This window comes from Coffea arabica, chromosome 9e (genome assembly GCF_036785885.1).
Source record: "Coffea arabica cultivar ET-39 chromosome 9e, Coffea Arabica ET-39 HiFi, whole genome shotgun sequence".
NCBI lineage: Eukaryota > Viridiplantae > Streptophyta > Magnoliopsida > Gentianales > Rubiaceae > Coffea > Coffea arabica.
The window spans coordinates 39,265,133-39,280,324 of record NC_092327.1 but is presented as its reverse complement, the minus strand read 5'-3'; the positions used below and the strand labels follow the sequence as shown (position 1 = coordinate 39,280,324).

Below are 15,192 nucleotides of genomic sequence, written 5' to 3'. Positions count from 1 at the left end.
GCAGTATCTGTTTTCCTTTACTCTTGTTGACGTTAATTGTTAAAATCTTGGGTTGCGCTTCTTTTTATTGTTTCTTTTGCTTCGCTGTTTTGCTAGGGTATAAATATAACCGCAACCTAGATCTCCAGGCCTCCTGTCTTACTAGTAATACCTTAATCCAAATAGGCTTCGTGGGACTCACCTTCGCCTTTGTTAATTCCTTCTCGGTGTTTGCGACTTCCAGAGGAAGACCCTTTTCAGTTTTAGGCATTGTTCATCTCCAGTTTCGGAGTTAAAAAAGTTTTGGTCACTGTAGACAGAAACTAGCTTCATTAAGGAGCATGTTATGCAGCCCTTTACAAGTTGCAGTTCAGTTACCAGAGTTTTTACGCAGTGTTCACGCTCTAAAAACAGGCAAAAAAAGTATTCTAGTTTCAACATTTCTACAGTTTTAATTCACTTGAAATTGCAAGTCTCATGTATTTTCATAGTAACAAGTACTAAAGTGTTGATGAATGTACAGCATAGGAGAACAAGGTTTCAAGGTGGATCAATAACTTTGAACCTAGATTATGGATTTTTTGCATCTAGGGTTAAGATGGAGGAAGGGCGAAGTCTTCATGATCCCATTGGCTACAAAGCATAACGTACGTGTTGATGAACAGTTCACTAGAGTCTCTTCCTTGATTTGTCTTCCTTAGCTGTGTCTCGTGGTCACCTATCTGTTTTTTCCTCTATTTGATTGCTTGCGGTAAATGATATCTCGCGTCATTAGTTATTTGCCAAAATTCAACAAGCCAAGAGGCACAATCAAATTTAAGTTTCTGTTCAAGTGTTCTTGTTTAGTACGTGTCAAGTTGCTTCAACTTGCACAATTCTTCATCTTTTACCCTTTTGGTTCCCTTAATTGCTGGGGTGCATTGGACCTTGCCTTGATGTGGATATGTCTCATTTGTCAAAATATGGTCGATGATTTCACATCTAGGTCAAATTTGCATTTACTTGCTGTAACGTTTTCCCTTAGTTGCATTGCTGCTGTGGAAATCCTGAATGAAAAACTGTTGTCTCTTTTACCTAACAAAGAAGGAGAGAGAGGTCTAGCATTGCTGAAGCTTGGATGTATAAAAGCACTGTCCAGTTATCCAGCATGCATGAATATGATGGTTAAGCTACCGGTCTTTAACCTGGCATCCACGTTTAGTAGGAGTTTACTCATCAAGTCTCTTCTTATAGCTTGAAATTAGGTGTGGTGCAGTCATGTTTGAAGAGAAATGCCTTCATGTGCAACTGCTTCTCATTGCACAATCAAATGCAATAACTGGAGGACCTAGGAAGATAGCTGAGCCCTATAGCCAGAATTTTGGAAATTCTATGGCAGGAACAAGAAAGCAGCCCCGAAATGGAGGTCTCCTAAAATGGGTAAAGTTGCGACGGCACCGCAGATGAGCAACAAACAAGAAAGCAGCTCTGAAATGGAGGTGGAAGGAAGAGGTGCCTGAAACGCAAAAGCTGGAACGACAGCATCTGTAGAAATGCGATAGCCACCGGCGCAAGTTTATAAGATTAATACCAGTGATACAAGATAACTTCATTTACGTATTACTATCATTTGTACATTTACAAATGCCTGTAGTTTAGATTCTCTAATAATTTGGATCTCAAAAGTATTCTCGAGGCATAGTTAAATGATCATTTTATATTACTATTAGGGAGACCTCTACTTGGTTAACCACAAAATCTTAATCTTTTATTTCTAAAAAAAAAAATTAATATTGTTTAAAATTGTAAAAATTCACATATAAAATAATAAATCCTCAATAATAATAGACAACTCCAAATCACAAAATTTAGTATTTTATTCAAGAACTATTAAACAACTCATATAAACACGGGTATTTTTTAAAATCACCGTCATTAGGAATTCCCTTTATTATTAGTTGAATAAAAATTTGAAACTAAATTAAAAGTATGAAAAACTAAATGAATTGAAAAGACAAAAGTTATTGGTTATGCATAGTTTGGTATTTTTGTTACATATAATATTTGATGTGTTTTTGTGCCATTTTACTAAGTTAACAAGAAGAATGAAGTGGCAGAATTTTTTTTTTTTTTTTTTTTGGAGTGAAACTATCATTTGCTTTTTTAAAAACTTATAGATGACTTTTGAAAAAAAAAAACTTATAGATGACTATCAATTTAAATTTTAGAATACAGTATGAATGTAGACATTTGAATTTATGTCCCATGCTATATATGGATTTAGACATCTGAATCTATGTTGTGTGCTGTATAGGGATTTGGATATTTGAATTTGACTTATAGATGACCATTGGATAACATTGATTAAATTTATTACAATTAAAATAATTTAGTGATATTTGAAAATGACACATGTCAACATATTATAATCTTTTAGAATATCTCAAAGCAGTGAATAGATATATATAAAAGGATACATAAAAGCAATAAGTGCTTTGTTAAAGATAAAAAATAAGTTACTAAAAAAAATTAAAATGCGCATGAATAAAATTTTAAAGATACTACTTTAATGATTGCATTCGGATACCATTTTTTTTCAAATATTATTTTGCTTGTATCATTTACCCATTTTTCTACTTTTTTTTAAATATTTCTAATCATAATTTTATCTCATACAATACGTCGCAAAAAGTGTTACAATATTAACGATAATGTCTCAAAAAAATACAATTAATATATAAAGATATAACGAAGTGCTTTGCAAATTCTTGAGATTCATTTTTTTACCCAACTGTTAAGACCTCGGTCTACATTTTAGACTAGGGATAATTTCATAAACCTCCCCTAAAGTTTCTAATAATTACAACCACCTCCTTAAAATTTGAAAAATTACACTCACTTCCTACATTGTTATGAAAAGACTATATAATAGCCTTGGCAACTCTATAAATCTTAAGTGAAAAGTGGGTGTAAGAAAAAAAAAAAAGAAAATCACATTTTGCAAATATTTCTTTATCCAAAAGTTCTAACTTCATCTCACCTAATACATTACATTCAATACCTAAGTCATTTAAATGGACTTCTTGCTACGTTTTATAAATAGCCAACTAGTAGGAATGCATTTGCTAAAAATAGCTTCTTCACAACTTACTTAGCAAGGGGAAAAAGAAAATGAAATCCAAACATTAAAAAATGATGCCTTGAAACATGGCATAAATTTTGCTATAAAGAGCTACCTTAACATTTTTTACTCAGCAAGCAATATTGATATTTGATTTCTTTTGTCATTCAATTTGTTTTGTAAATCCAATAGGCACGATATAGGGTATTCATTAGAATTTTTTTGTGCTTACATCATCATTTGTTATAAAACATAATTTTTAAGGGAGGTTTCTATAATTTTTCAAATATCAAGGGAGGTGGTTGCAATTGTTAAAAAATGCAGGAAAGGTTTATGAAATTATCCCTTTAGATTATGATTAATAACTTAAAAGATTAGAAGACAATTTTTTGATTTCCTTGATTTTCTCCTAAATGCTTCTCCAATAGAGAAGTATTTCATTCATTGTAGTATTATGTTAATTAGACAACGATGCTAAATTATACAAATTTTGAATAATTTGAGAATAACACTAAGGAAAACATACAATTTCAGGACACCACTTGGCAAACCAATTGGGCTCGTATGACAAAACTGAAGTTTGAAACTGGAATCTAAAATTTAAAATTTGAAATCTAAAGTTTGGATCCATTAAGTTAGTAAATTGTTAAATAATAAATTTAATAGATTTGAGTGTAAATCACATTATGTACAGATTTACCTAGAAAATTTAGTGCCAACATTTCTGTAAATTTGTCCTAGTTTATTAATAAAAAAAAAAAAATTCCCCACAGTTAGGAGAGAGCTATTTGCATCAGTTATTTGTTGAGGTTATTCACATTTTCATATTGACTCCCAACTCTCACCTAATCTGCTCAACTTTTATCCACTTTTTTATGTACAATTATCTACATTAGAAAGAAATTTTATTCTACATTTAATTCGAACCAAACATTCAAACCCAGATTCGGTCCGATCCCATTAAACAAGCTCGGACTAACTGGACCTATTGACAGTCCTAAATCATAACAGCCGGTAGGATTTCCAAAATCCAAAAAGAACTGTTGTGATTTGTGCATTTAACCTCAAGTGGTGAGTTTATAAACAGATAGCCTTTCACCAAAATTATGCCAGTGCCCCTATATCTTCGCAGCCCACAAAACAATCCCGATCCCTACGAATTTTACCATTTGGTATACAATTGTCGTTTATTTACCACGGACCCAGTAAAGCTTCTCAGTCTTTACTGCAAACCAAAGCACAGCACAGTCGAAGAAAGAAACCCTCTTTCCTCTATCTCTTGTTCCCCATTTCCCATTCTCCATTTCTCCCATGGCCAAAACCAGACCTGGCAAGCGGGACTTGGACTCATACACAATCAAGGGCACCAACAAAGTTGTCAGAGGTATATATATATATTTATAGCTTGTTGCCTATTTTTCTCATTTTACATATCCTATCTCGTTGTATGTTACAAATATTTGTATCGATGAATTATTCGTATGATTTTATTTTTATTTTTTCAACTTTGATATGCTCAGGCAAGGGGTTTCATATTGGGAAGTGAAGTGTTTTTCGGCCGAGGGTTGGGGGTTAATGATGTTTGTTTGGCGTAAGCTCTGTGCTAATTGAGTTTACATGCATGTAACAAAGTGCAAGGTTTGTCTTTTTTGGCTTGTGATAGCTAATTCTAGAATGAATTTACGTTTGACCTTTTCTTTTCACGAAGAGCCCAGAAAAAATTTTGGGTTTTCTTTAAATGTGCCTTGAGGGGTTGGGGAATGCAGTTGTCTAGAGCTGGCAATTAGAGTACATATCCGGTTATTCATCCATATAAACCTCGACTAAATGGGGGGTTGGGGAATGCAGTTGTCTAGAGCTGGCAATTAGAGTACATATCCTGTTATTCATCCATATAAACCTCGACTAAATGGATTTGGATTACTTGAATAATCTAAATGACTTTAAATGGATGACCATTTAAATCACATAAGTTGGTGCATTTGCATGGATTATCCAATACATCCATACAAATCCAATTATTAAACCAAAAAAGAAAAAAAGTGTTTCTCTGTAGTCCAAACTGTTCACACACTTAAACACTCAGCTGCTCTGTTACAAGCTTTAACCACCTGAAAACTTTAAAGAGTTGCCATCTCTGTAGTTCTACTTCCACGCTTTGGGAGTCTCAAGAAGCTGCTCTTGTGGCCATTGGGAAGTGTTGGCGAACTTTATTCATATTCTAGATCTGAATTTGGAGTTGAAGTCATTTTTTACCTCCAATAGAGGAATTAATTGGGGCATGTTTTTTGGTTGGTCCGAATGAGGTAGTAGCATGGATGATGATAAGTTTGCAATTTAAGGCTGCGCTGAAGCTTGCCAAGTTACCGAACGATGAATATAATCACTTGGGCAAATACAAGGTACTTTGAACTGCGTTGGACATTTAACCTGTTTGAAGAATGCTCTTAATTACTATTCGGCAGCATTTGAATCATGGATTCGAAATCCAGGACTGAGAGGAGAGGGTGCAAATGGAAATTAAGTGGTGTGTATACATGTGCATGTTTAGGTATCTGTTTTGCATAGGCTTCCTATGGGTTGGAGTTGGAGTACTTGTGGATCGACTATGACAGAGGAGGATTTAGTTGTTTTAGGTGTTGGGGGAGTTGGTTAAATAAATGGATAATTGTTTTTCATTTATCCATTATATATCCTATTCATTTAGATCCATTAAGTCAATGGTTCTAATTGGTTTGGATATATTTAGATCCATTTGCCGCTTATCCGGTTGTCTTCCTAATGTAATGTAGGACACTCTTTAGTACATGCAGACTTTTTTATGCATGTAATAGAGACAGTGTATTTGGGAGCATGTAATTAACAAGTGTTTTATTCTGTACTTTTCTTGTTTGAGCCAAGGGAAAAATGTAACTGAAATATTAATGGGCTCTTGGTCCTGGATGGATGGTTATGGAGATATTTTTTTTGTTATGGGATAGATTTATTATTTATGGTGCCTTGCTTTGTATTGGAACTGAAACTAAACTTGTCAAAGAAAATTTTTTGATGTGTTTAGTAATTGATGTTTGTTTACCATTCTCTTTTGTGGATTTGAAGCTGCGGATTGTGTGTTGATGCGCCCATCAGAAATTGATAAGGCCCCGTACGTGGCACGTGTTGAGAAGATTGAGGCTGATAATCGAAGCAACTGCAAGGTCCGAGTAAGGTGGTATTATAGGCCAGAGGAGTCACTTGGAGGGCGTAGGCAGTTCCATGGAGCAAAGGAGTTATTCTTGTCAGACCATTTGGATGTTCAGAGTGCCGATACTATTGAAGGGAAGTGCATTGTCCATACTTTCAAAAATTATACCAAACTTGAAAATGTAACGCCTGAAGATTACTATTGCCGATTTGAGTATAAAGCTGCTACTGGTGCTTTTCTTCCTGACCGTATTGCAGTGTGAGTATTTTATGTGTGTGCCTGGTATAGTTTTAAGATGATCTTTCCTTTAGTTACTAAGCACTCTTTTGTGGTTCATAATGAAGGTACTGCAAATGCGAGATGCCATATAACCCTGATGATCTGATGGTGCAATGCGATGGGTGCAAAGACTGGTATTACTCACCAACTTTCTCTTGTGCTTCTATTGATTCATTTGTGGTTGTAGTTGTATTAGTTGGACCTTGAATTTTCAGGGTGTAATTGAATTGTTCAGATAAAGAAGCTCGGAAAAAATGCTTTCTGCCACTTAAAAAGACTTCCCATCCCTTAGATCTAGTTGCAATAGGGAAAACAAGGGAGAAAGGTTTTATCAACTGTATGCATTGCAGGGCTTTAAGATATAGGGATATAAGGATTGCTTTTTTATCCCTTTTCAGCAAAGAGGAGGAACTAAATGCTGTTTGAAGAATGGTATCTTTTGCTAATGATACACCTTGAGTTTTCATATTTGCAAGATGTAGATTGTTAAAAAGATGATGTTTTTGAAGCATCTTCTTTTATTTCTGGAGAGGAATACTGCCCATCATTCTTTATCATGAGTATTTCACCTTTTTTCAGCAAAAATTCCCTCTTCCACCTCAAAGTGAAGAAAGAATATATAATTAAAGTTTTATGTGCTAGTGTGGGAATAACTAGCCTTTGCTAAAGTATTTGTTTATTCCTTTCTGAGTTGCTTTTATACCTTGTAGTCTCCCCAGTCTTAATTTTTCTAAGCAACAATATCTGATTCCTTGATAGGTTTCATCCTGATTGTGTTGGGATGAGCATTGAACAGGCAAAGCAATTGGATATGTTTGTTTGTTCTGATTGTGCACCTGCTGACGTGAAAAAGCCTCAGACCAAATTAACTGAATCTCCAATAATGAATGGAAAGGTGAGGCTCATTATATGCAGATTTTGCCCAAATATAGTTGTCTGTCTAGAACTTTTCAAAAAACATGAATTGCTTGAAGGCAACGTTAGTTTAAGATTGCATAAAGTAAATGTAACAACAGACCGTGCTCTATCACCTACTGTTTGATGATAAATGTACATTTGTCCAATATCCACTGATTGTTGACCATATTGAAATTTTTGTAGTTACTACTAGTTTCAGGTCAATACCATCCTCGCACGTGACTTCTAATCGAATACAATCTCTTTTTTTTTAATTTAATTTTGTTTCTATGATGCTCCATTGAACTTTTGGTGGGGAGAATTTAGTCAATAAAATGTTTCTGTTTCCTAGCCATTTGACTGTCAATGTTTTACACTCTTTTAAGTTTTCCATGTCATCCTTTCCTTGTGTTGGGCAGTTACTTCAGCATATGATCGTGGATGTTGACCTTTAAGAATTTGGTTCTATTCCCCATCTTCATGGGATGAGTTGGCATGGTTAACACTTTTCTTTTGCCAAGGACTGTACTAAAGAAAATATGAGTATATATGGTCAACTGGCTGGAGAAAAGACAGAAATTGTTGGAATGGCTTCTCAGCTTTCAAAGTAGAAGACAAGTCCTGCACACCTGCAGTCATGCTTGCATATAGAGATATAAATTCTTTGTGTGTGTGTTGGTTTGTGTGTATCAGTGTCTGTGTTATTGAGAGAGAGAATAGGAACCAACACCTGTATATACAGGTAAAGTTTCTGAATGTTTCTTTTTGTGTGTGTGTGTGTGAGCGAGAGAGAGAGGGTTATGTTAAATTATTGACTCAGATATGTTCTGAGATAGGAGGGTGAGTACAAACTACTATAAAGGGAAAGAGAGTTTTTAAGATGTTGTGGTCTTGAAAATAGGTTTCTGGCAGAGTTGAAAATTATGTAAAAAGGTTTAGTTCATCCACCCTTATGTTTTCCCTAGTGACCAAAAGCACCTCTACAATTTACATAGAGAAATTTAGGGCAAGTGAATGTTGGAAATTGCTTATTTTTATTGGAGAAAGTATCTCTTCTGAATATGATCAGGCAAACATTCAAATTGGTCCTTTGAACAGCAAAACTTTCTGTTCCATCATATGCACCATCTGCACGTACAAGTATGTGCTCAATGGGGAAACAAATAAGGAAAAAGAAGAAGAAAGAAGAAAGAAGAAAAGTATAGTTACAAATGGAATTACTTCTTTCTTTAGGACTATATCACCTGACTCTTTTAGAAGGTCTCAATCACCTCTTGAATATGTTTTGTACGAATATTTGTAAAAAATGCTGTCATGTTTAGTGCTTGATCTTTAGTGTTTGGTCCTTGGATTACATGCTACCTTACTGTTTAACCCTTGCAAAATCTCCAGTTTAAAGTTTGTCCAGTATTCTATATTTTCTATTGTCTGTATGACAGAAACTGTCTGGAAGTAGCTCAATGCTGGTAATGGGTCTGATGGAATTTTTTCTTACTTATTGGTTTGCACTGGCAGTAAATTCTTTTGTCTTATTAATTGGACAGAAGTGTGTAACATCTGACAAAGAATTGTAGTGTAGGTGAAAAAAAACGCATGTCATATGCCGCACTTTGTTTATTGACATTGGGCTGTGCCAAGGCAATGTTCTAGAAATTATAACAACCCTACTCGAATGTATGATTACTTTTGTCACAAGAGCGTTTGCAAGTTCACTGGTATCATAGGAAAATTTTCCTCCCGCTTGTATTGGAATGCATGTGGCAGGAATAGTTAAGTTTATGCTTTTTCTTTTAATTTATCTAACATTTAAGGAATATAATTTTTGTTATTGATCTCTTTCGAATATTAATAAAGCCTCTGATTTCTTACAGGTGGAACGGAAACGGCGGAAGAAGTAAGCCGGGGGGAAGCACAACGTTGCTGGTTGGAGGGATTGCCAGTTTTCATAAATCTGATGTTGTTGTGATGTTGTATATTGTAGAAGATTAGAACATGTGTCTATTTGTAGTGGATATATTATGTCAGTTCCTGAATGCGTGGTTGCATGCATATTGGTAGATGGTTTTGTAGCTTGTGATGCGCTCAGAATGATGCTTCTGCTGTTGAAAATCTGAAACAAAATTTTAGATAAATTAACTTTGGTTTTGAATCTTCAGTGTCAAGCAAAGAATTTGGATTGTTACTATCTTTGCATAGGCTAAATATGCATATGATCGTTGTGAGGACCTTCATTAGGTTTTATGCTTCATGAGTAATTGACTCTTGCAGTGGTAGTTGATTCTGCTGCTAGATGGAAGATCAGCAGAATTTTGATTCATTTCCTTCTCAACACGACTATATAATTATTCCAAGCTGCGGAAGGAGTGCTGCTTGTACGCCATAAAAGGATGTTGGCTAGCAATTAATCCTGTTCATTTAGGTGATAAAAAATAGCTGCATCTATCACCTATCAAAGACGACTGCCCCTTGATTTTATGATCAGAGGACCTTAAATAACCCGGTAAAACACTATTAAAGGCTGGCTAAAGACCGTGGAATATCAAGCTCAGCTACATGAGCAGCGAATCAACGGAGCAAAATGACATAATATTTAATTGATCGGGATATAATGCTACGTTGCCGACTCCTGCAACAAGAGCCAAGTGACTTTCGGAAAAGGGGTCTTGAACTGGGTCTATGTTGCTGATTTGCAGTGTATGTAGGACTTGCAAGGTTGGCTAGCGTGAACAGGGAGCAATAACACGGGTAGACGACAATAAACACATCTCAGCAACAGTTTTTCTGTCTAGAATTTGAACAAAAATAGTGGAAAGCAGAAAAAAAGTAACAGTCGGTTTCATTAAGATCAGCTGAAAAGCTTGCTAAAACAGCTTTCTTTCACGCCAACCATGCGATTACAATTTTGGCTTTGCATGGCTTATAAGAGAGAGGGTACATTAATTTTCCAGGGACAATGAAACCCTAAACGCAGCTTTGGATTCTGAGCACTGTTGCCTAATCATGGCAAGAAGTAGGAGAGCTGTCTGGATTTCATCTCTGACTAGAAAACTTCTCACTTTTGTGATTGCTATATCATGCATTGCAGAAGAGCGCGACATATACATAGTTCTAATGGAAGGTGAGCCGGTTGTATTTCATCATCAAAAAAATTCTGGTACAATGCCAACTGAGAAAGGAGAAGGATCCGATCCCAACAGGTAATAATTTCTCTGTGCCTTTTGGTTTACACATCTAAAATAAATCATGGAAGATTAAAATAGTTTCCTGATCAGCCTCCCACGTAGTCAAGTTCTCTATATTTGAAAATGTTATATGGGAAACTATTTTGTTCTATTCTTGTTTGAACTACTAGTGAGGCCTCCAAGTCTCATGCAAAGCACCTGATCGACTCCCATGACCAGCTTCTTCAAACTGCTTTAGACGCAGGAAGCTACACCAAGCTTTACAGCTTTAAAAACATTGTTAATGGATTCGCAGTCCATACTAGCCCATCTCAGGTAAAACCCTGAAGATTATATCATCGTTAGTGCTCAATTTTTCTCACTACTTTTATGCATTGTCTCTTGTTCGGCTTTAACTGACAATTGGGGTAAAAAAATTTTTTTTTCTAAAATCAGGTTGAGAGAATAAAGAAAGCTCCTGGGGTTAAGATTGTAGAGAGAGACAGGAGAGCCAAAGTAATGACAACTTATACACCACAATTCTTAGGGTTGCCAGCGGTTTGGACTCAGGAAGGAGGAGATCGAAATGCTGGTGAAGGAACTGTGATCGGTTTCGTGGACTCGGGCATCGACCCTCTTCACCCCAGCTTTGCTGGTGACCCAACCAATCCTTATATATCAGAACTTCCTCGTTTTTCGGGGACTTGTGAGAGTGGTCCTCTGTTTCCTGAGACTTCCTGCAATGGTAAAATAGTTTCTGCTAGGTTTTTCTCAGCTGGAGCACAAGCAGCTACTGCGCTTAATGCCTCAATGGATTTCCTATCACCCTTTGATGCTGCAGGACATGGAAGGTACAGTGAAACTGATCGTTACAGTTTCTCGAATTCAAGAAAGAAATTTTTGCATTTCAAGACTAATTTGCTACTTATTGCTCGTCATGCATGAACACAAGAATTTCCCGTTACTTAACGGAAAAATATATCTTCTCTTTTTGCAGTCATGTGGCTTCAATTGCCGCTGGAAACTTTGGAGTTCCAGTTGTAGTTGATGGATTCTACTACGGAAAAGCCAGTGGCATGGCCCCACGTGCACGGTAGGGTGTTCTATATATATATAGATATAGGATTAACTTCACTTTGCACCCCTGAACTTAAATCACTTTTTTACTTTGCCCCCAAAATTTTAATTTTGAATGCTTTACACCCTAAATTCTTAATTTTGGGCACTTTACACTCTAGACTCTCAAGTTTGTTCCATCCAAATCCAATCAATGACAACTTTAGAAAAATTAACATCATAAAGTACCCAACAAATCAAAGGTAACGTGTTGAAAGTGGTAAAAAATACTAAGGTATTGTAGCAAAAATTTTAAAAAAATACATTATCATTAATTCACATCATTTTTTATCTCATTAATTTTTTAAATAATAGCAGTGATTGTGATTATATAAATTAATGACAGTGCACTAAAAATGGTCACAAAAAAGCTAAGGGATCACAATTAGAATAAGACAGTACATTATTATTAATTTTTGCCCTCCTTAATTTCATTAATTTTGCAAACGTAATTATTCATTGGATTCAAACGGGACAAACTTAAGATTAGAGGATGCAAAGTGTTTAAAATTAAAATTTACGTGCAAAGTGAGAAAGTGATACAAATTTAGGAGTGCATTTGTAGTGTGGTGGGAAGAAATAAGCAGGAAGCCTATGGGGAAAGGAGATGATGAGAATGAATGAGAATCTAACCCTTGTCGTAAGATGAGGAATAAAGGCCATGAACTCTCCAAGTAACCTATTTACGCCATTATTACAAGGCCCTTAACATTTCTCACGCAAATCGGAATGGTTAAAGCAGGATTACTAGGTTATTGATGTTTTTAATATTGGACTCTTATTACAGGCTTTTATACTTTTCAGTATTGCAGTGTACAAAGCTATTTATCCAAGCGTGGGAGCTCTAACAGATGTACTTGCAGCAATTGACCAAGTAATCACCGACTCTATGTATTTCATTAAGCACAGATGAATGTGTGTGTGTGTAGCGAGTGGTAAGCTGAGATTCTCATTGAACTTTAGATTTTAACTTGATTGACTGTTGCAGGCAGTTTTGGATGGAGTGGATATTCTAACACTCTCCATAGGACCAGACCAACCACCAGAAGATGCGATTACATTTTTAGGCACGTTCGAAATCTTCATGTTAGCAGCAAACAAGGCTGGAATTCTGGTCATTCAAGCTGTGGGTAATGGAGGTCCCGGTCCTTATACTGTGGTGTCATATAGCCCTTGGACAGTTGGTGTGGCTGCTTCAGATACTGACAGAAGTTACCCTGGCACTCTTATTTTAGGCAATGGTAAAAAAATTGGCGGCGTGGGACTATCAGGTAAATACTTCTGGTGCTCTTAGTAGTACCAGAAGTGAATTGTATCCTTCTATCTTTTTTTCTGTCTTTTTTTTGGTAATAATTGGATTTCTTAGTTCTCTTTCTAGGTCCGAGTTCTGGACAAGGATTACTTCAACATAGGCTGATCTTAGCGAAAGATGCAGTAATTAGGAATGGAAACTTTCCTAGGATTTCACAGTATATAGAAGAATGCCAATATCCTGAGGCACTAGATCCTGCTGTGGTGCTAGGAAGTGTGGTGATCTGCACATTCTCAGACGGCTTTTACAATGGAACTTCAAACCTTACTGCCATCATAAACACAGCAAAAGTTCTTGGTTTCGTAGGTTTTGTGCTTGTTGCAAACCCAAGATATGGAGACTTTATAGCTGAACCTATTCCATTCTCTGTTCCTAGCATAATGATCCCAAGAACAAGTGATGCACTTGTATGCAAATTTTACATGCAAATTAATATTTCCAGAGAATATTATTGCAACTTGAATTATGATGAATCAAATGACTTTCCCCTGTAGCTAATATCCCAATACTACGAAGAGCAAACTAGTCGTGATAAGAGAGGATTGGTAATCAGTTACAGCGGAAGAGCAGCAATAGGTGAGGGAAGGACTGCTGCTTGCATGGGACGTGCACCTACTGTCAGCAGATTCTCCGCAAGGGGTCCTGATTACATAGACCAACGAAAGAATCCTACTGATGTGCTTAAGCCAGATATTTTGGCTCCAGGGCATCAAATTTGGGCAGCTTGGAGCCCATTGAGTGCTTCAGATCCCATGCTAGCTGGTACTACATGAGTTCACCTTTTCAAGCTCTATTTAGTTCCATAGTTTTGATCATTCTCGCATAAAGATAACCAAGTTTTTTTTTTTAACCCGAACATGATATAGCTTAACGATTTTCAGGACAAAATTTTGCTCTAATATCTGGTACTAGCATGGCGACACCTCACATTTCAGGCATAGCTGCGCTCATCAAGCAAAATAATCCTAAATGGACCCCATCCATGATTGCTTCAGCAATGTCAACCACTGCAACAAAATATGACAATCAGGGAGATCAGATAATGGCTCATGGATTTGAAATTGATAGCTTGTATACTGCTGCTCCATTTGGTTTTGGTGCTGGCCATGTCAATCCCAGTCGTGCTATGGATCCAGGGCTTGTTTTCTCTGCTGGTAAGATCACAAGGGACATAATTATTTCCACTGTTCAATAGGAAGAAAATCTCGTTTTCTGGCTCCCGGCAGCTGCATTAATTCGTTTTCATGCATGCATGGTCATGAAACAGGATACGAAGACTACATTAGTTTCTTGTGCTCTCTTCCAAACCTGGATCCAGCATCGATTAGAACGGCTACTGGAGGACCGTGTACTTCCTCTTTTGGAAGCCCAGCTGACCTCAACCTGCCTTCAGTGACGATAACAGCCCTTTCAGGATCAAGAACAGTACACAGGAGAGTGACGAATGTGGCAAGCAAACCGGAGACTTATGTATGCGGTGTGCTACCACCAGCTGGAGTGATGATCGATATCCATCCGCCCTGGTTTAGGGTAGCCCCTCAAGGAATACAAGACCTGGAAATAAGACTCAATGTAACTCAAGCACTCGATGACTTCAGCTTTGGTGAAATTGTTTTGGCAGGAAGTCTGGATCATATCGCGAGAATCCCATTGTCTGTATTGCCTGTTTCGTTATCTTAAGTTTGAAATCAATAAATGTTAAGTCTGTATCGTTGGACAAATATTTTTATTTTTGCCCCCCCTCAATAAGGAACCCCCCCTATGCATTCCAATGAGTTTACTCCCGTTCTGAAATTTTTGTTTTATGTAGTTTGAGAGCAGTGATCCTGTTACAAAATCTGTTTTGTGGGCGACGTACTAGTACAAAAATTTCCACGCAACATCAACCCATAATTCTTGATTCTTACTTTTAGAGCATTGAATGCTAACGGCTTTCATGTCATGCTAAATATTTGAAGTGTGGATTCAAGAGCCTCCAGCTAATAAAAATGTCAAAGGATTGATAGCGTCTCCTTGTTGAACAAAATATATTGTATATGGCGTTTCCTTTCCCTCAAGACTGGAAGGTCATCTTTGTCTGATTGTTCAATTGACAGTTTTAAGACTAGTAAGGCGGACTTTATTGAAGCCACAAAGCAAACGTAACCAGCATCTCACGAACCAA

At 36.5% G+C, this 15,192-nt stretch overlaps 2 protein-coding genes across 2 annotated transcripts; both read left to right on the top strand.

The window, feature by feature from the left end:
- Positions 1-4,193: 4,193 nt before the first annotated feature.
- LOC113709325 (chromatin remodeling protein EBS-like) lies at positions 4,194-9,588 on the top strand. Its single transcript, XM_027232072.2, has 5 exons — positions 4,194-4,463; positions 6,179-6,521; positions 6,608-6,676; positions 7,302-7,437; positions 9,311-9,588. Exons 1-5 carry the CDS (start codon positions 4,391-4,393, stop codon positions 9,335-9,337), a joined length of 648 nt encoding a protein of 215 aa, XP_027087873.1. The 5' UTR covers positions 4,194-4,390; the 3' UTR covers positions 9,338-9,588.
- Positions 9,589-10,439: 851 nt separating this feature from the next.
- On the top strand, positions 10,440-14,794 carry LOC113709240 (subtilisin-like protease SBT2.4). The gene is made up of 10 exons (XM_027231961.2): positions 10,440-10,636; positions 10,792-10,936; positions 11,057-11,451; positions 11,598-11,693; positions 12,521-12,590; positions 12,705-12,987; positions 13,095-13,435; positions 13,523-13,790; positions 13,910-14,182; positions 14,296-14,794. Exons 1-10 carry the CDS (start codon positions 10,440-10,442, stop codon positions 14,706-14,708), a joined length of 2,481 nt encoding a protein of 826 aa, XP_027087762.1. The 3' UTR covers positions 14,709-14,794.
- The last annotated feature ends 398 nt before the right edge of the window (positions 14,795-15,192 follow it).